Source organism: Lampris incognitus, chromosome 7, assembly GCF_029633865.1.
Source record: "Lampris incognitus isolate fLamInc1 chromosome 7, fLamInc1.hap2, whole genome shotgun sequence".
In the NCBI taxonomy this organism is placed as follows: Eukaryota; Metazoa; Chordata; class Actinopteri; order Lampriformes; family Lampridae; genus Lampris; species Lampris incognitus.
In genome coordinates this window covers 62880734-62908455 of record NC_079217.1, presented here as the reverse complement: position 1 = coordinate 62908455, position 27722 = coordinate 62880734, and the positions used below count along the sequence as shown (strand labels likewise).

The following is a 27722-nucleotide window of genomic DNA, read 5'->3' as shown; positions in this document are numbered from 1 at the left end:
CCCCCACCTCCCCCTCCTACTTCCTACCTTTTCCCTGATGACTTCACTAACTTCTTTGACAAGAAGATCCACCTTTTCTCACCACCCGGTTAGCGCTCCTTGCACTAGCCCACCCTCTGCACCCTCCCTCACCTCGCCACGTCCCACCCTATCCTACCTCGCTCCCCTCTCCCCTGACAAGGTCCTCAACCTCATCACATCCAGTCGCCCCACCACATGCTCCCTTGACCCGGTGCCCTCCCCTCTTCTTCAGTATATAGCACCTGAACTCCTTCCCTTTCTAACCTACCTCATCAACACCCCCCTCCAGGCAGAATGCTTTCCATCTGCCTTCAAGAGTGCTAGAGTCACCCCCCTTCTCAAGAAACCATCACTTAACCCCTCTGATGTCAAAAATTACAGACCGGTTTCCCTTCTACCCTTTCTATCCAAAACTCTCGAACGTGCCATCTTTAACCGACTTTCTTTGTACCTCCACCAGAACAACCTCCTGGACCCCAACCAGTCTGGGTTCAGGGTGGGTCACTCAACAGAGACGGCCCTCCTTGCAGTGACAGAATTGCTGCATGCTGCGAGAGCAAACTCTCTCTCCTCTGTCCTGATACTCCTGGACCTGTCAGCTGCTTTCGACAGTGAACCACCAGATCCTCCTCTTTACCCTAGAGGGGCTGGGTGTCACAGGCTCTGCACTCTCAATGTTTGTATCCTAACTGACGGGTCGCTCCTACCAGGTGACATGGAAGGTATCTGTGTCGGAGCCTCGCAGACTGACTACAGGCGTTCCACAAGGTTCGGTTCTGGGTCCTCTCCTTTTCTCCCTGTACACGACATCCCTGGGTTCTGTTATTTGCTCGCATGACTTCTCTTACCATTGTTATGCTGATGACCCCAAGCTGATCTTGTCCTTTCCTCCCTCTGACACACAAGTAGAGACATGCATTGCTGCGTGCTTGACTGACATCTCGGAGTGGATGGTGACACACCACCTGAAGCTCAATCTGGACAAGACAGAGCTGATGTTCTTCCTGGGGAAAGGTTGCCCGCACCGAGACCTGGCCATCACCATTGACAACACCGTGGTGACACCAAATCGGACTGAGAGGAGTATGGGTGCGATCCTGGACGACCAACTGTCATTTGCTGCAAACGTTGCATCGGTTGCTCGCTCCTGCAGATTTCTTCTCTATAACTTCAGGAGGATTCGCCCATTCCTCACCGACGAGATGGCACAGGCTCATCCAGGCTCTGGTCATCTCCTGGCTGGACTACGGCAACCCCTTCCTTGCTGGCACCCCAGCGTCGGCCATCAGACCTCTGGAGCTTGTTTAGAAAGCTGCAGCTCGTCTGGTGTTCAACCGCCCTAAGTTCTCCCACACAACTCCCCTTCTCATGTCCCTACACTGGCTCCCAGTAGCTGCTCCCATCCAGTTTAAGACTCTGGTGCTAGCTTACAGGGCAGTGAAAGGACCAGCTCCTTCCTATCTCCAGGCCATGGTCAAGCCCTAAACCCCCGCCAAACCACTTCGCTCTGCTGCTTCGGGACGCCTGGTTGCCCCGTCGCTCAGAGGCCCCTGCTGCCGATCGACCCGGTCACAGCTCTTTTCTGTCCTGGCCCCACAGTGGTGGAGTGAACTCCCCACTGATGTCAGGACAGCGGAGTCGCTGCCCATCTTTCAGCACAGGTTGAAAACTCACCTCTTCAAGAACTACCACCCTGTTACTTTCCCTTAGCATTTATTGTATTCACTCATTAAAAAAAATAACTCTTTCTTGCACTTTTACTTTAGCACTGGATTTGCTCTTAGATGCTTGTTTAGAGAGAAGATGCACTTATGACATTTGATGACTAGTACTCTTGATTTCCTATGTTAAATGCACTTATTGTAAATTGCTGTGGATAAAAGCATCGGCTACATGACTGTAATGTCATGTTATGTAATGTAATGTAACATTGGTCAGAGTATAGTCTGGTAGTAATTATGGCACTTCCAGGTTAATAGTCTAACTACAATTCAGCTGAGTATATTACACATTACTGCTCGTCTTGCCTGGATTCAGGGACGGCATAATCTTGTATTTAAAGAAGGCTCGGGTGAAGGAGCGTTCTTTAAAAGGCGTGTTCAATTTCTTGGAACGATACCACTAGCTTGGAACGATATATGTAGCAGAATCTGATGCTTGAACCATATAACTGAGCCTTTATCTCCTTGAATTGTGCTCAGCATGTGGTGAGCTCAGCGGAAAGGTCTGGGAAAATTTAGATAGTAGAGCCATTCAAAGGTAGCTGGCCTTATTGGTTGCGGGTGAGAAGGATGATAGATGATATCTTCCTTCATCTGGAAATGGTGAAACCGGACTATCATGGCTCATGGTGGTTGATTGGGAGCAGGCTTGGGGTTTACGGTGCGGTAGGAATGCTCGATCACCGGAGGTCAAGGTAACTTTCCTTCTCCAAACAGTGTAGTAAAATATGATGACATGAAGTCTGTGGGTCGCCCCTGCTCTGTGCCCTCGGGTATGCCAATGACGCTCAAGTTCATCATACGAGAACGGTTTTTAAGGTCATCAGTTTTCTGCTATAGACATTGGTTTTTGGTGGACAAAGCAGCACTCTGTTTCTCAGTCTTTTGACATCTCAGAGACCGCTGATTCCAGAGTTGAAATCCTGGCTTCATGGTCGTCTAAGGTTGTATTGAAAACGGTCTGGGACTTGCAAAGTTCTGCGAGTAGTTCAGAACTCAACTCTGTAATTTTCTTTCGGATGGTTGTGGTCAGCAGCTTTTCCAGCAAAGCACGGGTGAGTCCAGTGGTTTTCCAAAAAACCCGAATGGTCCTGTGTTATGTGTTAGCGTGCTCCACGTTGGTATCAGCAGGTGGGTCAATGCTCGACTTCTGGATCTCATTAGGCATTTTTGCAAGCTTAATGTGACTGAAAGTATCTTCAAAATAATCTGTGAGATGGTAATAGAACAAAAGACTGCATAAATTGTGAAATTTGAAGAAGGTTCACAGAGAGGCTCCCACATGCAGCTTATCTCTTGCGCATACTGGAAGTCCCATAGGATTGAGAATTCTCAGCTTCCCTGCGGATGTCCATTTTGCCCACAGCAATTGTCTTAATTAAAATTACTATTAAAAACGGAATTTTAAATGAAATGAAATGTTTGCAGTAGTCATACAATGCAGGAAGATTAAATGAAGTTTAGGCAGTAGTGTTCTAAGGCAGAACAGAAGGGACTAGAAACGACCCTGCAGCTAATACGCATGTTTTTGAGGTTTGAAGAGGAGTAACCACAGTAATTGAAGGACACTCAAGCCAACATGAGGATAACATGCAAACTCCACACAAAGGTTTACAAGATATAACCCAGACACTAATCACTAAACTGTGATCTCATTCAAACCTTGATAATATGATTGAATTTAAGACAATTTAAATAATCTAAAATCACCATCCCCCAGGTACCCGAATACACGGAGGATGTCTGCAGCTGAATTCACCAAAATAATTTTTTAAATATACATTTTAAGAAGTGATAGAGGAAGAAATTTTATCCGTTATGAGCTCCTTTAATTGTTTTACTTGAAAACTTCTCAGAATAGAGCAAAGCAATATGTAAATTAGGTTGAATACAATTGGGCTTACAGGGGATGGAATTTTAAACGTTCATTGCTTAAAATAAGCTTGTTTGTCATCATACATGTCACCTCTTTTGGTAGTATAAAGTTAATCTTAGACGATGTGACATTTGTGTGACCAATTAATAAATAACAAATAAGGAGGGTAAGCTAAGGGTCTGTCTAAAACAGACCATGAAGAACAACTACACAACTGAAATACCAAAGTAACGGTCTAAAATTTGTTGAAAGGAAGGAAATTTCAGCTTTACCCTTTCACCATTACAAGTCAGGTTACCTTCAGAAAAAAAAATAAAGAACAAATCCGAGAAATTTCATTTCAAGGATTTCCTCTAGTTTTAAGTTTCTTCTTAAGAAACAGAAGAAAGAATTTAGGAAAATACACAAGAACTTTTTTGACAGTATTGTCTTATAATTTTTGTTCTTGAGGCTAAAGTTATATATATATATATATCAAAAAAAGGGTAACACTTTAGTATGGGGAACATAAAAAAACTTAATTACTAGTGAATTAGTAATGATCAAGATGTCACTTTAGTATAGGGAACATATTCTAAGTAACAAAAACTTAATTTACAGTAATTTCACACTATGAACACTTGTAGTTTTGTGTGTTGTTATGTAAGAACAGAGCATATTCATTAAGTGTTGGTAAGGGAGAATAACTCTTCTTGTGGTACTACCACCTTATAAAGTCCATACTAAGCAAAGCGTATTGAGATGGTACTACTAATAAGCAATACTTCTGAGGTTATAGAGGGAAAACTCATAGTTAATGGCTTACTGGTTGTATAATAAGGCCATACAGAATAAGGCATTAATGAGTACGTCATAATGACCAATTAAGAGCCAATATGTTGCTAATTTGCATGCTAATAAGCACCTAATTAATGGTGACTACGTTCCCCATACTTAAGTGTTACCAAAAAAAGGCAATTTGGAGGACTTTTTAAAAAAAAAAATTTTTACTTAAGGTTTTATGAATCAGGTCCCTTGTTCCCCTTAAAACGATGTATGCTCTTTCGTTTGGCACTTGTTCAATGGGTTTAAATTAACCTTTGTCACTTATAGATGATTTAAGTGAGATATCCATCCGTTTGTCTGTTGTTGCAGTAACAACACAGAGACAGACAGACAGACAGACAGACACAAACAGGTTCCTGAAGGATTTGGTCCTGCTCGTGTCACTGATCCACAGACCACCAGCTAGCTTCATACTAGTTGGAGTTCATCTGACTGACATTCAGTTCACATTAAAACCCTCCTGAACCAAAGAGCCGGTTTCATTCTCTCCTGAACTACATCCAGGCTTCCAGCCAGCCTTCATGTGTAAAGTGTCTTTCCATGTCTTCTTCAGGTTTTTCTTACACATCCTTTCTGTTAAGGACTGACAATGCTGTGTGTGTGTGTGTGTGTGTGTGTGCATTTTAGCGGCAGGCTTTTACTGCTGTCATCTGATGGAGCTCTGCAGGGTTCTCCCTCCATGCCGTGACAATGACAAACAGTCTGCAGAAACAGCTTTCAGCACTCTCGTGTGTCCCCGGGTGTCATCACTCGTTTTCAGTTAGAGATCTCTCCAAGAGCTTTGCGACTATAGTTTTTTCGAGGGATTTTTTTTCCCTTTTGCACCTTGAAACTTTCACGGTTTCCGTCTGACACCTCGAAGTTTACACTGGCTGACGCTACACAGCAGTTTCCCATAATCAATAAACCCATTAAAGCCAAATCCGGGGCTGATGAGAACTTTGTTCCTACACTTCCCTGCTCTGCACTCCATCCAGAGGCAATTTCCATAGAAATGGGTGATAAATTAGGCTTACCTCGCCATCTCCTACACCCACCGACACCGAAAGAGCCGTATAAACTAAACGAATATTCTGATATAATGCAGTGAAGCTGATGATAAAGCACTATATCTGCAGCAGGCCACCCCCTCATGAGCCGCTCCACGCCGTATTCTTAGAAAGCTGAATGCATCATGTGGAAAATAAAGACATATTCAACTGCTGTCTACTGGTTAGAAGCTGCTGACCAGCACCACAGAGGCTAGGGAAGAGAGCGAGCCACCGTTACAGCGAGGGCCACTGCAAACCACTGCCTTTATCACAGGGGCCGCCGAATGGACCAGTACGAATATGTAGGATGAGGCATTAAGCCAGGATGAGACAGCAAGAATGTCCTATAGGGTGAGACATTAAGCCAGGATGACACAGCAAGAATGTCCTATAGGGTGAGACATTAAGCCAGGATGAGACAGCAAGAATGTCCTATAGGGTGAGACATTAAGCCAGGATGAGACAGCAAGAATGTCCTATAGGGTGAGACATTAAGTCAGGATGAGACAGCAAGAATGTCCTATAGGATGAGACATTAAGCCAGGATGAGACAGCAAGAATGTCCTATAGGGTGAGGCATTAAGTCAGGATGAGACAGCAAGAATGTCCTATAGGATGAGACATTAAGCCAGGATGAGACAGCAAGAATGTCCTATAGGATGAGGCATTAAGTCAGGATGAGACAGCAAGAATGTCCTATAGGGTGAGACATTAAGCCAGGATGAGACAGCAAGAATGTCCTATAGGATGAGACATTAAGCCAGGATGAGACAGCAAGAATGTCCTATAGGGTGAGACATTAAGCCAGGATGAGACAGCAAGAATGTCCTATAGGATGAGACATTAAGCCAGGATGAGACAGCAAGAATGTCCTATAGGGTGAGACATTAAGCCAGGATGAGACAGCAAGAATGTCCTATAGGATGAGGCATTAAGCCAGGATGAGACAGCAAGAATGTCCTATAGGATGAGGCATTAAGCCAGGATGAGACAGCAAGAATGTCCTATAGGGTGAGACATTAAGCCAGGATGCGACAGCAAGAATGTCCTATAGGATGAGACATTAAGCCAGGATGAGACAGCAAGAATGTCCTATAGGATGAGACATTAAGCCAGGATGAGACAGCAAGAATGTCCTATAGGATGAGGCATTAAGCCAGGATGAGACAGCAAGAATGTCCTATAGGATGAGACATTAAGCCAGGATGAGACAGCAAGAATGTCCTATAGGGTGAGACATTAAGCCAGGATGAGACAGCAAGAATGTCCTATAGGGTGAGACATTAAGCCAGGATGAGACAGCAAGAATGTCCTATAGGGTGAGACATTAAGCCGATGACTCCAAGTTGAGCCCCTTGTCATTGAAACATTGAGCTCTCTATCAAATAATTCAGCGGGCGGGTCAGAGTTTTTACGCTAGTTACGTTTGTGACATGCATGCATTAGTCTATCCATGTAGGCCATGTACATGTGTGTGTGTGTGTGAGTTGGTCTTTGTATGGGTTCGACTGCACGTGCATCTGCTTCTGCACATGGCTGTGTGTGTGGTAGTGGAAGGACATTGGGAAGTGAAAGACGGACTTTGTGGCGAGAGTTGAGCGCAAGTCTTTTCAGGAGATCAGACCCTCTCTAGAGAAGCCGGTGCCTTTCTGGAAATGCTGCCGGGCAGTGCGTTCTTACCAACAAGACCAGACCTCTTTAACAACGGGGCGTTGTCCACGTCTCACGTGCTGAGGCACATATCATTTGCATTTCATCTTCAGGAACGCTAGTCAGCTGTACATAACACGGAGAGCTAAAGTACACATGAGCTCTTCACTCCCTTGAGATGTTTTGTGTAGGGTTAGGGTTAGGCTAACCCTAACCCTAACCCTAACCCAGAATTGACAATACTGCGGCTACATGACTCTGGACGTGCGATTGGTGGATTCTCTTGATGATACGTAGACAAAGGCACTTCAGCTGGCGTGACTTCACATGGTCTTATGTTATGAGCGCCGCCATCGTAGCGTTTCATACTGTCCGGCTGTAAACTTGTAAACTAATAGAGTGCACCGTCTCTACCATAATTTAGACTCTCTCTGACTAGACTCCACAAGAACACAAGCACCCAACGCGTTGTGCACTGTGGGGTAAAACAATGCTACTACCAGCTGGTCTGGAATAAGCTTGTATTAATATATATAATAATAATCACAATAATTATATAGCGCTTTATCTTGACACACAAAGCATATATGGGTGTCAAGATAAAGCAATAAACTACTCGAGTAGTTTCTTTGACAGCTGATGATTGCTTATAGCGTGAAACAGGCTTGTACTATCTCCAAGAATTAATTTGACTCACTGGACTATTTTGCTCCTTGTTTGTTCAGCACGTCCCCTACCGTTGAGTGTTTCTGTTAACAAAGTTATATATATGAAATAAATAAGGAGCAAAATAATCAAGTGAGTCAAGTAAATTCTTTATGAGACAGTACAAGCCTGTTTCATGCTATAAGCAATCCTCAGCTATATAAAGAAATATATATAATTTATTCATATATAGGTAAATAAATCATTGTCATGATTTATTTATAATTACAAAAATCCATGTCTGCAACTGCTGGCCAGCTCATTCCTGTTATTCAATGTGGACATTTCTGGTTTGCAGATGATTAAAATATCGTTCAGTTAGACATAGATTACTCGTTACTACCGGTTGAATTTGCTTTGTTCTTTGAGAGGATTTTCAAGGTGGCTGAATAATTAATGTTTCTGTTCCGCCAGTGACCAAATATAAGGGCTTAAAGATGTGACATTCTTTAAACGGTAGTTTCTGAAGCTACACGCGTGTCCTTTAAACCTCTTTTGAATGTCCCCTCTGTTAGACCCACAAAACCGAGACAGAAATGATACCGGTTAACGTTGAACTGAACTCAAACTTTCCAGCTGGAATCAAATGGCACTTGGTCCACAGTTTACGAGCTATAATAATAACCATAATCAGTAATAATTACTGAGTAAATACATAATTTGGGACCTTTTCCCACAGTAATGATATTCAGATGGTCTTACCTTGGCTGAGTAGCAGAGCTGGGGAGAGGAGCAGAGAGGAAGGGCAAGGAGGGGTCGAGAGAGAGAGAGAGAGAGAGAGAGATGTCAATCACCAGCCGTCATTTAGACGAGTAATGACAATACAGTAAAATGGTGGTTCAATAATGTGTCACATCACCGACCACACACACGCACAAACTCTACCAATTAGGAGAAATGCACGGCTGTGAAGATAAGAGTCTCCTGATTAAAATGGGTTTCAATCCATGAAAACCCACTTTACATGTAGTCTGTCCTTACAGGCTCTCCGTTCTCTCGCTCTCTCAGAGACAGTCATGTTCAGTCCAGCTATTTTTCCTCATCCTCATGCATCATTTGCCATTAACACACTGATTGGCTTCGTGACTGAAAGTGAAAGTGTGGCTCTGTTCTCAAAACAGCTTTGTCTAACGTCTTGCATTCATGCTAGATAACCCAGGTAAGGAAATCCCAGAAAGGTGAATCAGTCCATCTGCACACAGTGTTTAGTGGGAGAAACGTTTCATCACTCACCTAAGTGACTTCGTCAGTCTCGGCTGACCGCAAGAATCCCCACCCTTATAAACAGCACAGCGGCATAACGACTGAAACCAACGATCCGTTTCATGTGCAAACTGCCGTGACCATTAACTGGGGTTAGCATGGCCATGTGTACCACTCAGAGGATTGGGGGAATAGTTGCAATGGCGACCTCTTACAACTCTAGTTAATGGTCACGACAATTTGCATATGAAACCGATCTTTGGTTTCAGTCATAATACAACTGTACTGTTTATAAGGGTGGGGATATCTGCACTCAGCTAAGACTGATGGAGTCACTTAGGTGAGTGATGAAACGTTTCTCCCACTAAACGTTGTCTCCAGATCAACTGATTCAACTTCCTGGGATTTCCTTACCTGGATTATTTAGTATGCATCAAGACATTTTGACTCATTTCATTGAGGATTGCCTAAAAATTGTACCCAAGTACGAGCGAATGGTGCATAAGACGACAGGCTACAGGAACCACCTGAGATTCAGCCTCAGGTGCAGACAGCGGGGTTACACCTAAGAGCTCGCAAATGAAATCTTCTTTCAAGGGCCACTGAGCTAGCAAGATCTTCCAGAAGGCACAGAGCCAGCGGTTGAATGAATGGGTGAGACAAACCAATTTTACCATCGACGCTTTGAAATCCAAAGAAGAGCAGATCCAACAGAGGTTTACGTGGTGTCTAGATGAGACCACTTTCCAACAGGCGATTGAGTTCAGGGACATCGCTCGTGTAGCACAGCATGGAAAGTCGAAAACCAGGCAGCAAAAGAAGTTCGACCTACTTGCTGCAAGCCAGAGACATTGGCAGACAACAGACGGCGCCCTCAATGGCAGATAGCGAGAGACGGACGCCAGACACACGCCAGCAATGTGGACAAGTGGGTGAAGAATCTGTCTGACAGGCAACTCACCCAGGGGGAGAAAGACATCCTTGCTAAGGGGCTGAATTTTGCTGTCATGCTGAGGCAAGACCCGCTAGTGGAACTGATCACAGCCACGGAATCGGTGGTCCGTAACAACAACATCATGGACCTGGAAGCGGAGCAACTTTGTCCTTCTGGCGGACAAAGGCAGATGCACTGTTTTATCAAACCAGACAGCCTACCATGAGAAAGTTATGATGTCACTTAGCGACATAAATGCTTACGAGCCCCTGAAACCAGATCCAGGCAGTGGCTACAAGAAAAAAGGTGATAGATTGTCTGAAGCTGTCAGAACGGGACAATGCTATTGAGAGAATTTGCATCATTATTTGTACTCATTATTCCAAAACACCCATACAAATGAACGGAGACCCCATCACCACCACCGACGCTTTTAAAATCCTGAGTATTACAGTATGACAGTATGGTACGGTGGCACAGACAGTCAAACATGGAAAAGACTGCAGCGGATTGTCAACAAGGCATCCAAAGTCATAGGCAACCCACTCCCCTCAGTCGAATCTCTACATACTAACCGGACTGTAAATCAGGCAAAGAAGATCACCTCCGACCCCTCACGTCCTGCTCGTCACCTCTTCCAGCTCCTTCCCTCAGGGAGGCGCTACGGGTCACTGAACACTTCACAAACAGTTTTTTTCCCCCCTAGCCATAAGGACTCTGAATTCCTCCCTATAGTCCTTCCTCACACACCACTGGCATGCATACTACCCTTCCCTAATTGTTGTGCACAATATCTTTGTTTCTGCTACTGTGTAACTATTGTTCGTGATAATATGTGGAGTTTCTGCTGTGCTGCAGAATTTGACGTATACCGAAAAAAAGGTCACCAGCCTTGGTCGTGTGGCTAATAAAACAATCTAACCTAATCCAGGAGTGATTTGCCACAGAAGGGTACCAGCAAGAGTTAAAGGGAAGGTTTACAGGATGGTAGTGAGACCAGCTATGTTGTATGGTTTGGAGACAGTGGCACCGATGAAAAGACAGGAGGTGGAGCTGGAGGTGGCAGAGATGAAGATGATAAGATTTTCATTGGAAGTTATGAAGAAGGACAGGATTAGGAACGAGTATATTAGAGGGACCGCTCAGGATGGACGGTTTGGAGACAAAGCAAGAGAGACAAGACTGAGATGGTTTGGACATGTGTGGAGGAGAGATGCTGGGTATACTGGGAGAAGGATGCTGAATATGGAGCTGCCAGGGAAGAGGAAAAGAGGAAGGCCAAAGAGGAGGTTTATGGATGTGGTGAGGGAGGACATGCAGGTGGCTGGTGTGACAGAGGAAGATGCAGAGGACAGGAAGAGATGGAAACAGTTGATCCACTGTGGCGCCCCCTACCGGGAGCAGCCGAAAGTAGTAGTAGTAGTAAATTCCAGTTAAGATTTCTCTGACCAACACAGTTTCCCAGGGTGAATGCTCTTTAATAGACCCACGTTTTCCATATGTCTCGATGCATGCTCAATAATCCAGGTAGGAAAATCAAAGAAGGTTGAATCAGTTCATCTGGATACAACGTTTATTGACAGATACTATGTTTCATCATCGTCTAAGTGACCTCTCCAGTCTAAACTGACTGAAACGACTGAAACCAACGACCAGTTTCATATGCAAATATGGGCGTGACCATTAACTGGAGTTTCAGTGGCCATGTGTACTATTCACAGAGGATCTGGGCATGTTTGCAAATCACAGCACTGTAAGAATGCGACAGACGCACTCTCCAAATGCTTCTTTCTGTTCTGAAACTTGATAAGTAAATGCTTTGTATATAAAATACACTTTTATTGGATGTCCATCTATGATGTGCACTCTCTACGGAAGAATCCCATTATTCCCTTGACTCTTAACTTGCCCTTTCCCATTTACCTAAAATCACTTTTCATAAGTTTATAGTGCAAGATGAGTATACGTTTAACTGTCAATCACAGACTACTTCCCTGTCAAACATTTTTAAATACATAAATACTAACATTTCTGCCCACATTCCATTTTTATGTGAAATTACGGGGGTAATAAAAGTTTGTATGGTTGCGATGAACGTTATGCAGGTTGTTGGCTGGTTAGGGTTGAGGTCCTCCTTTAAAAAGGCTTTGAAATAGATGTACACACACCTGAGATTCCTCTCTTGAGCCAGCGGGGTTCCTCCAGGACAATGTAGAAGTTCTCATGTTTTTCGTACTCTTCATCATCAATTATCCTCACCTGCAGGGTCTGACTGCACACACACACACACGAACATACACATGCACACACAGAGACACAAAGACACACACATGCAAAATCACACACACATACACACCCAGATAAACAGAAAAAACAGCATTGTGAGAAACATTTGCAGTCTTTTGTACTTCTGTTGTTTATTACACAGCACACAAAGGAACAGGAAAAGGGATCAATAATTGAAATGAAGAATGGGAGGGGCAAAGGGGGGAGAGGACAGACAGACGGATGGATGGATGGATGGATGGGGAGAAAGAGGAGAAATAGAAAGCTTAAGTGTGAAGGAAAAAGAGGGCCGGGGGAACAGAGAGAGAGTGATAGACACTGACAGAGTCGGGGGATTATAGGGAGAAGTCAAATTATAATGTATTCATCCCACCGAACTCAGGGCAGCATGAGCTGAATATTTCTTAGGCATGGGCACGGGAAGGAGGGCGCTGCAAAATCTCCAGCTGACATCTTAATATTATTTCTGACACTACTGACATTAGCTGGAGCTTAACGCAACCGATAAAAATACAACAATTCTGGCCCCTCGTTTAACATATATGATGATGATAGGTCAGGATTTGTTCATACATTCTTATATGATTTACATTTCTGCACGTGAACATGGAAAAGGGCACGTAATCAAATGAAATGTGCAAGGTAAACAAATTAATTAACTTAAATATCAAGATAAAGTATCTAAACATGATAAACAAACAATGACCGTGTGCGTTCCCTTTTTGTGTTCGTCATAAGGGCCGGTGTGTGCGAGTACATACTGAAGTCAACCAGGGGAGGGACCTGGAGAACCTCGCTTTATGCATGTGAACTTCACCAAATGCATGTATAAGATTCGTCACGGAGCTTAAAGATTTATTTCCACATCCAAATGTAGTAATAACGTCTTTCGGCATGATTATTATAGACTGTCCAGTCTTGTTAAGTATAAAATTCTCTACGTCTCTCCACAACACAGATGAGGAGGGGGCCGTGACCAAACAAATGCAGAACCGCTTCTGGATCAGCGCCGCAAAAGCTGCAATTAAGATCCGTGTCAGTAAATTTGGAAATTAACGCGTTACATGGATAGAAGTTGTGTAAAATTTTAAAATGGACTTCTCTCATTTTATTTGAGATGGAGAATTGAAATGGGCACAACCAAGCCTTACGCCATTTTATGTCATCCAGTTGTGAATTGCAGAAAGGTTTCCCTCTAGGTGAAATCTCATTAATAGTCACGAAGCACTTTCCTTATACGTTCGTTGGCACATTTTATGTCCGTTCATTTTATTCCGTTAACTTTTAAAAAAAGGTAGAGGAACATTAACATTTTGGTATCCTAAGTGACATTTCATTAACACAGTTATATGTGTGGGAATAGCCCTTATCACAGAAGTAAATTCTTTGGATTTGACCGGTAAAGATTTGGCTTTTAGGAAATTTTCCTAACTATAAAGATTGCCTTTATCATCAAACAAATCTCTAACAAATATTATACCCCTTTCAATCCAGTTCTCTCTATATATACACATTTCTTGTTAACAGTAATATTACTGTTGTTCCAAATTACATCCTTATGTTTTTAATTCTTCTTCAGATAAATTGTGCCTAGAAGTTAACAACTGTAGCCGTTTCATTAAGAGGACTTCTTTGCTAGAGTTTAGTTTTTTTTTAAATTTCTTTGCTATGTTTTATTGCCACTTGTATAATGAATGCCTGCTGAGATGGCTGTGCTGTGTTGTGCTCCCGAAGCTTTCATCAATATACAAGTAAACAAATCCTGTGTGTGTGCTTGTTTCATGTAGTCACGATACTACATGCGTATGTGGCACAAGGAAAGTGTGAAATTACTTGCAAAATAGATTTTTAATGGAAAAGAAATGAGTCTAATTCAACAATGGGAATTCTTTTGCAAGTTCTTTTAATGCCCTGCTCACGTTGCTTATTGATTTGAGCATAATCCACGTCTTTTCCAGTCATAGTAATAATGTGGGAATGAAGATTATATAACTCTGATAGCTATTTTAGCCTTTAACAGATGATTTAAATCAGTTTTGTAACGTGGCTCAAACATAAAATAAAATCTCAAAAAGTCTAGAATGGAGGCATATGTCAATCTCAAGTGCTCTGAGTCAGCTAAACAGAGTATACCATGTCATAACATTAACGTTCGGTTAATAGTGACCATAACTGAAGTAGGTTTTCTCCTACTAATCTCAGGTACTGGTTCTCAGAGCTCCCTGATGTATATTTCCACATCCGCCGGTGAGGAAGATGACCCTCACGCCGTCATATTGCCTTTGCGGTTTGGAGACGTCTGCTGACAGAGCTGGGAGAAATCTCATTTTGCTGTTTTTGTACATCACATCTCTCTCTTCACTCTCGCCGCTCCCAGGATATTCTCTCTGTCTTTGTAGTTCAGGCATTTCACAATAAAAGTTAGCAGAGTCAGGTTTTTGACTCGCTATTCGGTGAGCTCTCTCCAGAACAGGAGTTGGGATGTTCAAATTGTCCGCCAGCCATTTCTCCATGTAGGAGCGGGGGGAGGGGGGGGGTCCAGAGCCTCCTTCTTCCTCAGGTATGACTAGTATGCGTACATCATTGCACCGGCTCCTACACTCCAAGTCTTCTTCCTTGGTGGCGAGACGTTTTGTCTTCTTTTCAAGCTTTTTAACGACACCTTGCAGTGTGTTGATCACTTCTTCAGCAGTAGATATGTGCTGCTCTGCTTCCGTGATGTCAGCACGCCACCCATTTCAGGGCGAAAATCTTGTTTGAATAACTATAGCCTTCATGATGTCCATAGTGGAGGGATTTTTCATGATTTCAGCGTTATCGGCATTACCGGCCTCTGCTATGCTTCCATCTTCGAAGTCAGATCCCCACGCGTTTTCTTCATTAAAGAGCCCTCCAGCTGTTTTTGGTTTGTTCTTGTCTCCTTTTTTGGCATATCCACATGTAGTGCGCCTATACATTTAATTTGTGACACTTTTTACGTCGATTGGGATTATGTGAATAGTATTACTTTCAGGATTAGCAACAGAGCAGGACTAGCCTCAGCTTCTCAATAACTGGAAGTCGGGGTTGGGTCATTCTAAGATAATAACCTCTACTTTAGCGCCATTAGTATTGGATTCATTGAAACTATTATCACATCATCATCTTGTCATTCAGTGTCTACTATACCCACATCATCAAATTCAGGGTTGTAGGCACATGAACTGGTAGTTGATGTGTAGTTATGGAATGCAAAATGCTCGCTGAATGTTTCATTTCCCTTCAAAACAATGGCAGGGTGGCAGATTGGCAACCAAGATGTTATTGTGGCCATCTACTTGCCCCTGACCGCTAATGCCTCAGAGGGACTGTGCGAACTGCACAACGGCATCAGCAAACAACAAACCGTGATTTGTTATTACTGCTGGGGATTTCAATCATGCAAACCTAAAGACCGTATTCCCTAAATTGCATCAACGTGTAAAATTTGCCACCAGGGAAAACAACAAACTGGACCTCATTTGCACTAATGAGAAGAATGCATACAGTACATTCCCCCGCCCCCACCTTGGAAACTCAGACCACACCTCTGTTGTGCTAATTCCAGCATACAGGCCACTTTTGAAAGCTGCCAAACCAGTTCAGCGACAGATCAGGGTCTGACCAGAGGGGTTTACATTCCAGCTCTTCGGGATTGCTTTGAGAGCACCGACTGGAGCATTTTCAAAGCGGCAGCCTCCTCTGGTGAGCACATTGATCTGGAGGAATACACAGTGACAGCCTACATTAATAAATGTACAGACGGTGTCACAGTCACCAAAACCAGCTCATCGCGGCCCAACTAGAAGCCCTGGCTGACAGCAGAAGTCCGGGCACTGTTGAGGACCCGGAATGCTGTATTCAGATGCGGTGATAAGGCAGCCCTCAAGACAGCAAGGGCCAACCTGTGGTGTGGCATCAGGGGGGCAAAAAGACAATATGCACAGAGAATCAACAGCCACTTCACTGATGGCAAAGACCCACGGTGCCTTGTGGAAGGGCACCCAGGCCGTCACTGGCTACAAGCCTCCTCCTCAGACCTGTGGCGGTGCCCCCACCCTCCCAGATGCACTCAATGACTTCTACACATGATATGAAAGACTGAACAACGTGCCGGTTGTGAAGACTACATCCCTGATGGATGACCAGGTTCTGCAGGCGACCACAGATGATGTGAGAAAGACCCTCCCCAGAGTCAACCCATGCAAAGCTACGGGTCCAGACAGAATCCCAGGCCGAGCCATCAGACTGGGCTGAGCAGCTGGCAGATGTTCTTGCTGACATCTTTAACATCTCGCTACCCCAGGCAGTCATCCCCATGTGTTTCAAGTCAACCACCATCATACACCAGTGCCAAACAAGTCCCCTGTGTCCTGCCACAATGACTACCACCTCATTGCACTGACTCCCATCATCATGAAGTGCATCAAGTCCAGCCTCCCCTCCACTCTGGACCCTCTCCAGTTTGCATACTGTGCTAACCGCTCCACAGAAGATGCCATAACCTCTGCTCTTCATCCAGCCCTGTCCCACCCGGAGAGAAAGAACAGCTACGTGAGGATGTTGTTCATTGACTTCAGCTCAGCTTTTAACACAACCATACCACAACACCTGATCAAAAAGCCGAGCCAGCTGGGCCTGAACACCTCCCTCTGCAGCAACTGGGTGCTTGACTTCCTCACGGGGATGCCACAGTCAGTGCAAATTTACAAGATCACCTCCCGGACCATCACACTGAGCACCGGCGCTCCACAGGGCTGTGTGCTCAGTCCGCTCTTGTTCACCCTGCTGACTCACGACTGCACAGCATCATCCACCTCCACCCTCATCATAAAGTTTGTTGATGATACCACAGTGGTAGGTCTCATCAGCAACAACGCAGAGGTGGATCAACTAGCGGCGAGGTGCAAAAACAACAACCTCTCCCTAAATATAGGAAAAACTAAGGAGGTCATTATTGACTTTAGAAAGACCAGCGCCCACCATACCCCTCTGACCGTCAATGGTATGGACGTGGCGAGAGTCAGCAGTGTTAAGTTCCTGGGAGTTCACAACACAGAGGACCTCTCCTGGTCCTCACATGTCACTGCGCTCTCCAAAAGGCCCAGAAGCGTCTTCACTTCCTGCGGCGTCTGAAGAAGACGAGTCTCCCCCCACCCATCCTCATCACATTCTACAGAGGCACCATAGAGAGCATTCTGACCAGCTGCGTCTCGGTCTGGCATGGGAACTGCAAGGCCTCCGGCTACAAATCCCTACAGCGGATACCGAAGACAGCTGGAAAGATCATAGGAACCGCTCTCCCATCCATCCAGGCCATCTTTGAAGGCTCTTAGCATCGTGAAGGACCCTACCCACTCTTTCAACATCCACTTCACCCTCCTACCCTCTGGCAGGACGTACCGGAGCATCCGTGCTGCCTCCACCATACTATAAAATGGTTTCATTCCTCAGGCTGTAAGGTTCCTCAACACTTCAGACCTTCCATAAAATGACTTTTTGACCATCTTACTCACCGCCCGTGTCAAGTGCTGTCGTGATGTTTAGGTCTGTGAAGTAATTCTTGTTTTTAATGCACTTTTCTTTTTAATACTTATTGTGTCATTTGTTTTTATGTAGCACTGAGGTCCTTGTGAGACGTAAGTATGAGACATATACTATATAAGGCAATGACAAATAAAAGCGGTCCAAGCAGTCTAAGATTGTAATGTGAATTGGACAGATGCCGTTTTCGAAAACACACGTCTTCTCCGGATTCCCTCAGCAGAAACAGACAAAATGAGAAAGGCCACCTCCGTATTTGTTGACATTGTGGATAGTGTTCAAACCCGCGTGATATCTGAAATGAGAGATTAACCTTCAGAGCAAATATTATAGCCTCACTGATGGTGCGCAAACACAAGAGCACGTCCTGGTTTTGTTCAGACATGGAAGCGTCCTTGGTCTTGAAAATGTACGTTTTGGTGTTCGGACACAGAACATGACCGAATCCAGTTAATAACTTCAATTATCAAGCCTAAAGGTGCAAATATGAGCTGGGGCCTTAGAGGCCAGCGGACTCTATGTTCAGTTCGTTGCACATGAATTGTCAGCTGACCTATGTTACCGCTAGATAGTTATGCCTTGGGGTACCACAAAGTCTACCTTGAACCTAGAGTAAGCCACCGTATTGTCAAATCAATGTCCCCCTTTAAAAACACACCCAGACACACACTACGATGCCACCAAGGCACTACGGGGTCATGTTAGCAGCCGGGTGTTCTTTCTGAAGTGCCCTTTGGCAAAAACGATAAAGTGCTTCTAAACCGGAGCGTAGCCACATAAACCGCAATTAAAAGCGAACAATAAAAATTTGCTCAGATTTTGGTGAGCTCATTTAACCCAGCTTCACATTTGCAGCCATAGCCGATGATGAATCAGCGGCGGAAACACAAAATGGGAGCGAAGGTTGCACACATACATGCATGTGTGCAACTTAAAAAAACAAAAAATACAAGTAGAAGGCTAGGGAAGGAGAAACAAGAGGGAAAAAAGGACCCAGAAGTGTGAAGGTAGAGAGGTATAAGGAATAATGATTAGCTGCTGGTGGGAGAGAGGAAGCGGAACAGAGACGATGTCGAGCCCGGCTGGCGTCTCTCAGGACAGAACATGTCACCGTGGCAACCGTTTCCTCAGACCACGCAGGGAAAAACACACTGACAGCCGGGAGAGCGAGGGAGCGAGAGAAGAATAGATGGCTGTGAGTCGGGGAGGATGGGTTAGGGTTAAATAAAGACCGGATAGAGAAAAACAGGAAGGCGAAAGAGAGAGAGAGAGCGAGAGAGAGACAGCAGCCAAGTTTCCATCAAAGTCTTTTAAAGCATCACATTAGAAAAGCTGGATGGAAACGGCTGAATTTGCTAAAACTTCCCCAATACTGGCAAAAGGTTTTTCCATCACTTGAAGCGACTCTTAATTTTTTAAAGCTCATGTGCTAAATGAGTGATGGAAACACATTTGTCGAAGAAAATAAAAGAAATGTGAATAGAATTTAATCACGCAATTAGCCGTTTCGTCCCCTTAACTGGTCCATATTTCTCAGGGGTGTTGAAGTGTGGACATATGACGTAAGACAGGTAAAACTACAGGTGGGGTTTTAGTAGTTCAAACCCATCTGATGGAAAGGCAACTCAAGTTGCGTTTTAGTTTTTGCGGCTCTAGAAAAGTTCGCTAAAAATTCACCTGAAAATTGGATGGACGGAAACCTAGCTAATGAAGGCAGGAGGGGAGAGGAGGCAGAAGACTGGGGACTCAGAGAGAGAGAGAGAGAGAGAGCGAGAACCGAAGGAGAAAAGACCCTCACTGCGAAGAAGAAAAGCACTTCAGTGAGGAACAGGCAGAGATGGAGAGAGAGATGGAGTTGGCAGAGAAGGAGGAGGACAGATGAAATCAATGGTTGGTCACGCTGACTGGGTTGCATTGGGGTGTGGAAATGAAAATAGGGAGGGGGAGAGAGAGGGAGGGGGAGTTCAGATGATTTAGGTGGGGTGAGGATGAGGAGAGAGAACTGCAGTTAGAAGCCACAATAGGAGCGTTTACAGCAATGGAAACCTATGAAAAAGACTAAGGCACCTTACATGTGCCATGAGCACCACCGCAAACCTGGGCGACGAATATCTGAATGAAACACAGCGGTCGGGCGGGTTTCAGTGAGGGATTGACAGCCAATCACAGCCAGGTATTCTTCGACGGCTATGAACATCAGCATGCTGTTTGGTGGTAGAAGATCATTCGTCTTCTCTCAGTCTCACTCCCATTCATTCACTGGGCATTGTTATCAGTGCAGGTGCGGGATGACGGGAGTACACAATTTTTGTATCTATCAAGGAAGCGAAAAAATGCTTGCTCGACAAAACACAAAAGGCCAATACTTTTGTGAATTCCTAGAACGTAGTATTAAATGGATGCAAACCAAAATGCGGATTAAAGAACGCAAACACATCTTTAATTTCATGGCACCCTATAAGGCAGTGTTTCTCAACCCAGTCCTCAAGGACCCCCTATGCTGCAGGTTTTCATTGTAACCCTGCATAGGCAGCCCTGCTTGTACTTACTCGACCAATCATCTCGCAGCACTTAATTATGCAAGGTGTGCAACGTCTGACAAAATTCATTGCTGATTGGTTGAATAACTACAAACAGGTACCTATTCAGGGTTGCAAAGAAAATATGCAGGATGGGGGGGTCCTTGAGGACTGGGTTGAGAAACACTGCTATAAGGCACCACAAATCTGTGATCTATTTAACCACATAAAAAGGAGGCATCTCTACGGTTTGAGTTGCAGATTTAAAATAAGCATCCCATGTCCTACTCAGCCAGTCAGAATTGAACGTAAGGGTCGGTGTTACTGCAAGGCTTGCAAACATCACCGACGTCAACAAACCTTTTACAGCACCGGAAAACATCACAGAAGCAGATCTAGTTGCTGTTTAGTCCTCACATTAAGAGACCTGTCAATCAAACTGGGACGGGATAGCAGGTTCCAATCAAGGATGGTATATTTTAACACTCACTCGCTCTCTCAGATACATGCGTGCACTCGTCCATTCACTTGTCACTTGTCACCCTGTCTGAGCTGGTCCATGTCCCTGTCACTTAGTGAACTCGCCAGTGTCCTCATGGGACTGTCAGGGGGAATAGTGCACCTACAGCCGACAGGAAAGTCAATATTTCTCCGTAACGCCGGGGGGAAAAATAGGAGACAGAGTCCGCGAAGCATGGGAATGTACCAGAGTCATGCAGGTGGAAGGTGCACACTGGGAACCCAGCACAGTAAAGGGACATTTCACTGCTAACAATCCGCATATCTGCTAAAGCGCTGCTTTTCTATAAAGTCTTTAACTGTAACCGCTTCAGTGCAGTTCCCCCCCACCCAATCTTTCCCGCTACTGTATCCGGACAATTACCCCACTCTTCTGCTCCACCCCCTCTGCTGATCCGGGGAGGGCTGCAGACTACCACATGCCTCCTCCCATACATGTGGAGTCACCAGCCGCTTCTTCTCACCTGACAGTGAGGAGTTTCCCCAGGGGGGACGTAGCGCGTGGGAGGATCACGCTATTCCCCCCAGCTCCCCCTCGAACAGGTGCCCCGACCGACCAGAGGAGGCGCTAGTGCAGCGACCAGGACACGTACCCCACATCCGGCTTCCCACCCGCAGACACGGCTTATTGTGTCTGTAGGGACGCCCGACCAAGCCGGGGATTCGAACCGGCGACCCCCGTGTTGGTAAGGCAACGGAATAGACCGCTACGCCACCCGGGTGCCCTAGTGCAGCTCATTTTCACAGAGAAACTGATGTTCTCTTACCAACAGAGCTGTGCTATACGGCCTACATGTACCAGCATGCATTGCAAGAACAAAGGAAACCAAACGGCTCACTGCGATGCAGACAACATTAGCAAGTATTGTGTATTGCCGCGAATTTGGGGGGGGGGGGGGCAGCCCGGGACCGCCACAGCCGGGACGCGAACCCGTATCTCCCGCACCGCGGGCGACAACGTTAACCAGTCGACTAAAGGGTCCGACACGTTCTACGTTACACTACCCCCCCTCTTTCGGGCAGCGCGTCTCACCCCCCCCCCCTTAAATCGCTACAATGTTACAGAAAGTTGAAGACCGGCGACATTTCCTAAGAGCTCAACTAGGAGCGTGAATTTAACCGTTTTTAAACCCTCCCGGGGTCTTTTGCACACAGTCTGAATGTTTCATCAAACCTTTTTTTAAATTCAGCTCTCACCTTTCTGTCCTCCAGGCCAGTGGTTCTCAACCGGGGGTCCGCGGACCCCTAGTGGTCCGTGGTGTAATTGCAAGGGGTCCGTGAAAATAAAATATCTTTTAAAAAAAAGATGCTATGACATTTATAGAAATAGGATTATTTTACTCAGATGTGACTGAGACCTTTATCTACCTAAACTATAAAGGCTAACAGGACTTTTTTCTCTAATTACATCTGTTTCACAAGTGTAAAGCCCCTCCTGGGCTTTACTGGGTGGAGGAAAACCACTACGCTACAAGACCCAGGTCGCATGAAAACGCTTTACTGGGTGGAGGAAAACCACTTCCCTACAAGACCCGGGTCGCATGACAACCTGCCCCTCCTGGGCTTTACTGGGTGGAGGAAAACCACTCTGCTACAAGACCCGGGTCGCATGAAAACCTGCCCCTCCTGGGCTTTACTGGGTGGAAGAAAACCACTCCGCTACAAGACCCGGGTCGCAGCACCGTGTAGCTGGCAGGTGTGGAAGTGTAAACCAACACCATGTCTGTAAGTGTAAATGAAGTGTGTGTGTGTGTGTGTGTTTATTTGAACCCACAAAGGACACACAAATAGAATCTAGGAGAACATTAGCATCACACACACACACACACACACACACACACACACACACACACAGGATCCGGTACTGAAGGGCTGAGGCTCCCCTCAGGTCAGCCTTCACACGACGGTGAGGAGCAAGAGAGGGGGTGGTGGGAAGGAAGACAAAGGGATGGAGGTGATGGGAAGGAGGCGGAGGAGGGGAGGAGGGAGGCGAAAAGGAGGGGAAGAGAGAGGGGGATAATTTCTGACTAACGGAAATGTAGGGAGGGAGAGGAGGAGGAAAAAGTAGGAGGTGAAGTAAGGAGGAGGAGAGAGGGGCACAACCGGGCCCTTTCCCATCCCTTCATCCTCACATCTATTCCCCCCTTTTCACTAAAAGCTTTATTGATTTTTTATTTTACTTTAAGGGGACAGACGGTGGACAGTGGAGGAGACAGAGAGAAGTTGGACGATGGAGGAGACAGAGAGGAAGTTGGACGGTGGAGGAGACAGAGAGGAAGTTGGACGGTGGAGGAGACAGAGAGGAAGTTGGACGGTGGAGGAGACAGAGAGAAGGTGGACGGTGGAGGAGACAGAGAGAAGGTGGACAGTGGAGGAGACAGAGAGAAGGTGGACGGTGGAGGAGACAGAGAGAAGGTGGACGGTGGAGGAGACAGAGAGGAAGTTGGACGGTGGAGGAGACAGAGAGGAAGTTGGACGGTGGAGGAGACAGAGAAGTTGGACGGTGGAGGAGAAAGAGAGAAGTTGGACGGTGGAGGAGACGGAGAGAAGTTGGACGGTGGAGGAGACAGAGAGAAGTTGGACGGTGGAGGAGAAAGAGAGAAGTTGGACGGTGGAGGAGAAAGAGAGAAGTTGGACGGTGGAGGAGACAGAGAGAAGGTGGACGGTGGAGGAGACAGAGAGAAGGTGGACGGTGGAGGAGACAGAGAGAAGGTGGACGGTGGAGGAGACGGAGAGAAGTTGGACGGTGGAGGAGACAGAGAGAAGTTGGACGGTGGAGGAGACAGAGAGAAGTTGGACGGTGGAGGAGAAGGAGGGAAGTTGGACGGTGGAGGAGACAGAGGAGACAGCTCTGCTGGGATGTGATTCTGACACCGTGGACGGGTGGAGGAGACAGCTCTGCTGGGATGTGATTCTGACACCGTGGACGGGTGGAGGAGGTTTGGGACCAAAGCTGAGACAGACAGTCTATTGTATTACAAACTACACCACTCCATATGGGAACACTGTTGCACAGCCATATTTGGTTGTCATGGACACATCGGCATCACCTTCCAATCTTTCTCCCCTGTTTGAGTAGGAACATGCTGCACCCGTGTTCGTCCTCCCCAGTCAAAACATTTCAACAGCGCTATAAGGAGACCGGAGAGTGTCTCCAACCGTGGTGAGGATGACTGGTAATATGAGGAACCTGACTCCATCCCCCAATGGATGAATGACAACTTATTGAGGGGGAAAAGTGGCAGATTTCAGCTTTACGTTCTTCAGCTTTTAAGAAGCAGAGCCGCGGGTTTGACATGCAGACAAACGGTTCTAGTCAAAGAGCTCTGACACCAACCTTTGTTCACTACCGGAAGGCACATTGAGTCTGAGCGATATTAGCTATTTATTTTAATAAACACATGAGTAAATCACATTACAGCTTCCCTTGACACACCTCTGGGAGTCGCTCACCGTTAAGTTGAGAAAACACAAGCTGAAATGGGCAGACAAAATAAGGCTCCCTTCCCAGTGAGGAAAAGACATCCAACATCAGACCAGGCTTCACCAGTGAGGTTTCACCTGTGAGGTTTCACCAGCGCAGATGCGAAACACTTTTCACTTGGGGTTTCTTTTGGTTTACTCACGTGGTCTGGTCGTTGGTGAACTCCAGCTCGCCACAGGCATCCTCGTAGTCTTCCCCGGCCTTGGCCGTGCCGGACTCGGTGTGGTACGGTAAGACGACGGTGCCTCGGGCGCCCGAGTTCCGCACCACCGTCACCTCCATGGTGCCCACACTCTCGCTCACCCGCATCATGCGCTCGCTGAAGGTGAAGATGCCCGCGTGGTCGTCGTCCAGGATGGTCACCGTGGCAACCAGGGGCTCCGTCAGGCGGCCCTTGGGGGCGGCGCCCACCTCATCGCTCTCGAACATCCCCTCGGCGTCGCCGACCCGCAGGTTCAGCAGGCGCACGAAGAAGTGCTCGTCCTCCTCGAAGATGTCGTCGTCGATGATGCCGACCTAGGGTGTGTGTGTGGATGGTAGAAGGAGACAAGTGGGTGTGAGAGAGGGAGGGTGGAGAAGAAGAGGGAGAGGGAGAGGAGGTAGAGTTACGTAACCATAATTCCCATTAAGAACGGCTAACCATACTTTATTGGTTGCCACGACGACAAGTAAAACAACCACAGAGTAGGTTAAAACCCCCATAGCCTGCACAATTCTCAGTCAGTCATACGTTAAGCAAGCAGCTTTGCATTGAGCGAAACTGCACAGTAGGGTAGGGATAAAAGGAAAATTAGCCCTACTAACCTGAGTATCTATTGTATGTCTCATGGGCCCCGGAATGAAAAAGGTGAAACTGGCTCCGACCTTAAACCTGTCACCCTGAACCATACAAGGAAGCCGACCGCCATTCAAAACAAACGAACGTTCTCACTCCCAACTCATCGAATACCCAAGGCTCAGTGTTTTCGGTTTCCACCGATTCTCACTGAAAAATACCCGGATTTTTTAAAAGGCCAGAACGGGTCGAACTTATTTTAACCCGGATTTTATATTTCCACGGATGCAAAAGTTGTTCCTGTTCGTGTGAGGTTATGCAACAGCGTCCTCCTGTGGCGAAATTCGGCAATGCTGGATGGCTTTGAGACAATAAAAACTGAAAACGTTGAGCCTTGCAAATACGGCAGCTTGGTCAGTGGCCTTGTGCTTCAAGCTGACACTCAAGGTACCCCTCTAGCACCAGCTTTCCTCATGCAGGGCTGCTCAATGGATATCAACGGCACGGTGTTCCAGTCCAAAACTACAACCCAGTCGCCAGAATAAAATGTTCGCAGTTTACGTTTCTGCAAATTACAGACACGTTAAAATCTCCACGTTTCTGAGCAAAAAAAAATGCGTTTAATATCAACATTTCAACTTAGCCAGTGTTGGTGGAGCCTGCATCCATGTCACACGACTGTCAAGGTTCTGTCTGCAAGAAGCAAAAAAAAATGGCTGACATTCAACCACCAAGCAAACCCCCACCCCCCCATCCTGAAGAAAATCCCAGAAAGCATTAATAGAAGACTCTCGAAATGATCATCTCGTGAGTCCATCTTCAATGAAGCTGCAGCCCCATATCAGCTGCAGCTCAATACAACCCACCATTACACACTGACTGCCAGCAAATCAACAAACGTAGCAGAAGTCGAAACATCGCTTGATACATCCCACCATACAGCGACACCGTGGCCACACACATCGGTAAGCAGTTTTTTGAACTTCTGGATAAGTGCTTCAACCCGGAACACCAACTGAGGAAGATATTCAGTAGGAACACCGTCACAATTAGTTACAGCTGCATGCCTAACATTCAACACATAATATCGTCCCACAACACAAGAATCATCAACAACTCAATGACACCTTCATCACAACCGGACACCCCCAACTGCAACTGCCATGTGGACTTCCCCCAACTGCAACTGCCATGTGGACTTCTCCCAACTGCAACTGCCATGTGGACTTCCCCCAACTGCAACTGCCACGAGGACTTCCCCCAACTGCAACTGCCATGTAGACTTCCCCCAACTGCAACTGCCATGTGAACGACTCGTGCCCCCTCAAAGGAAAATGCCAGGCGAAGGGAGTTATCTACCAAGCTACGATGACGAGAGAGGACAACGGCAAAACAGAGAAATACGTCGGTCTAACAGAGGGGACATTGAAAAAGAGGTTTAATGCACACATGCAGCTTTAGAAACAACCCTTTAAAGAATGTCACATCTTTAAGCCTTTATATTTGGTCACTGGCGGACAGAAACATTAATTATTCAACCACCTGGAAAATCCTCTCAAAGAACGAAGCATATTCAACCAGTAGTAAAATGTGTAATCTATGTCTAACTGACACGTATCATCTGCAAACCACACATGTCCACACTGAATAACAGGAATGAACTGGCCAGCAGTCGCAGACATAGATATAAGCACCTATTTTGTAATCATAAATAAATCATGCCAATAGACAACCCCCCCCCCCAATTGGACCATTAGCGATCACGTGTTTTTGAATATTTGAATGTCGCAACTCTCTGGATGTTGTGCACGTGATGTGCACGACGAGTAATGGTCTTTCCTTTGTAACTTCACTGACAGCTGATGATTGCTTATGGTATGAAACAGGTTTGAACTGTCTCATAAAGAATTCACTTGACTCACTGGATTATATATATATATATATATATATATATATATATATATATTAGCAGCTGATGTGTACGTGTCGCACGAAACAAGCTTGTATTGCTATGTATTAAAAGTTTTTTTTCCTACATATATATCTCATAATATGTGTACCAATTCTCACACTAATGTGAGCAGACTGAGCTCCAGTTTGGCTATTGCTGCTGTATTGAATAAAACCGGTGGGTTTTCTTGACGATCACAAAACGTGGAAATCCATCCCTAAAGAATGGTTGTGCATTGTATGAGGAAAATGTGACTTAGTACTGTCGAAATCACAGATTCAAGTTATGTTTACAGTTAGAGGCAACCGCTGTAGCAATAGCTAGAGAGCGTTTCGGAGAGTTTTTTGGATGGCTGTGAGGGGGTAATTAGATGTTAGTGAGCAGGGCAGCAGGTGTGAGAGACGGACTAGCAAACGGAGGCCGCAGAGACGGAGGCTAAAGCTACACTTGCTGTCTTAATGAGATTTTTTCATCACCCCATCATGCCGGAATGCATCGAATGACAGCTCTGGGTGCTCCCAAACCAGATTACGTTGGCAGTGTAATCCAATGAGCCAGACCGACATCCTGGAGACTTTTACACGGGTCTGGACACAGTTGAGTCACAATACAAATGAGCCCTATTGAGAGGAGGTGAGCCATGGTGGAAAATATACTGTG

General features: G+C 45.7%; 1 protein-coding gene across 1 annotated transcript in view; it reads right to left on the bottom strand.

Moving 5' to 3' along the window:
• The window catches only part of slc8a2b (solute carrier family 8 member 2b), a 91063-nt gene that overhangs the window by 28805 nt on the left and 34536 nt on the right, over positions 1-27722 (bottom strand). Inside the window, exons 8-10 of the mRNA XM_056282915.1 lie at positions 24479-24852; positions 12135-12238; positions 8532-8549 (exon numbers count right to left, since the gene is read on the bottom strand). Of these exons, the coding sequence (XP_056138890.1) occupies positions 8532-8549; positions 12135-12238; positions 24479-24852 (496 nt within the window). The remainder of the gene's footprint in view (positions 1-8531; positions 8550-12134; positions 12239-24478; positions 24853-27722) is intronic.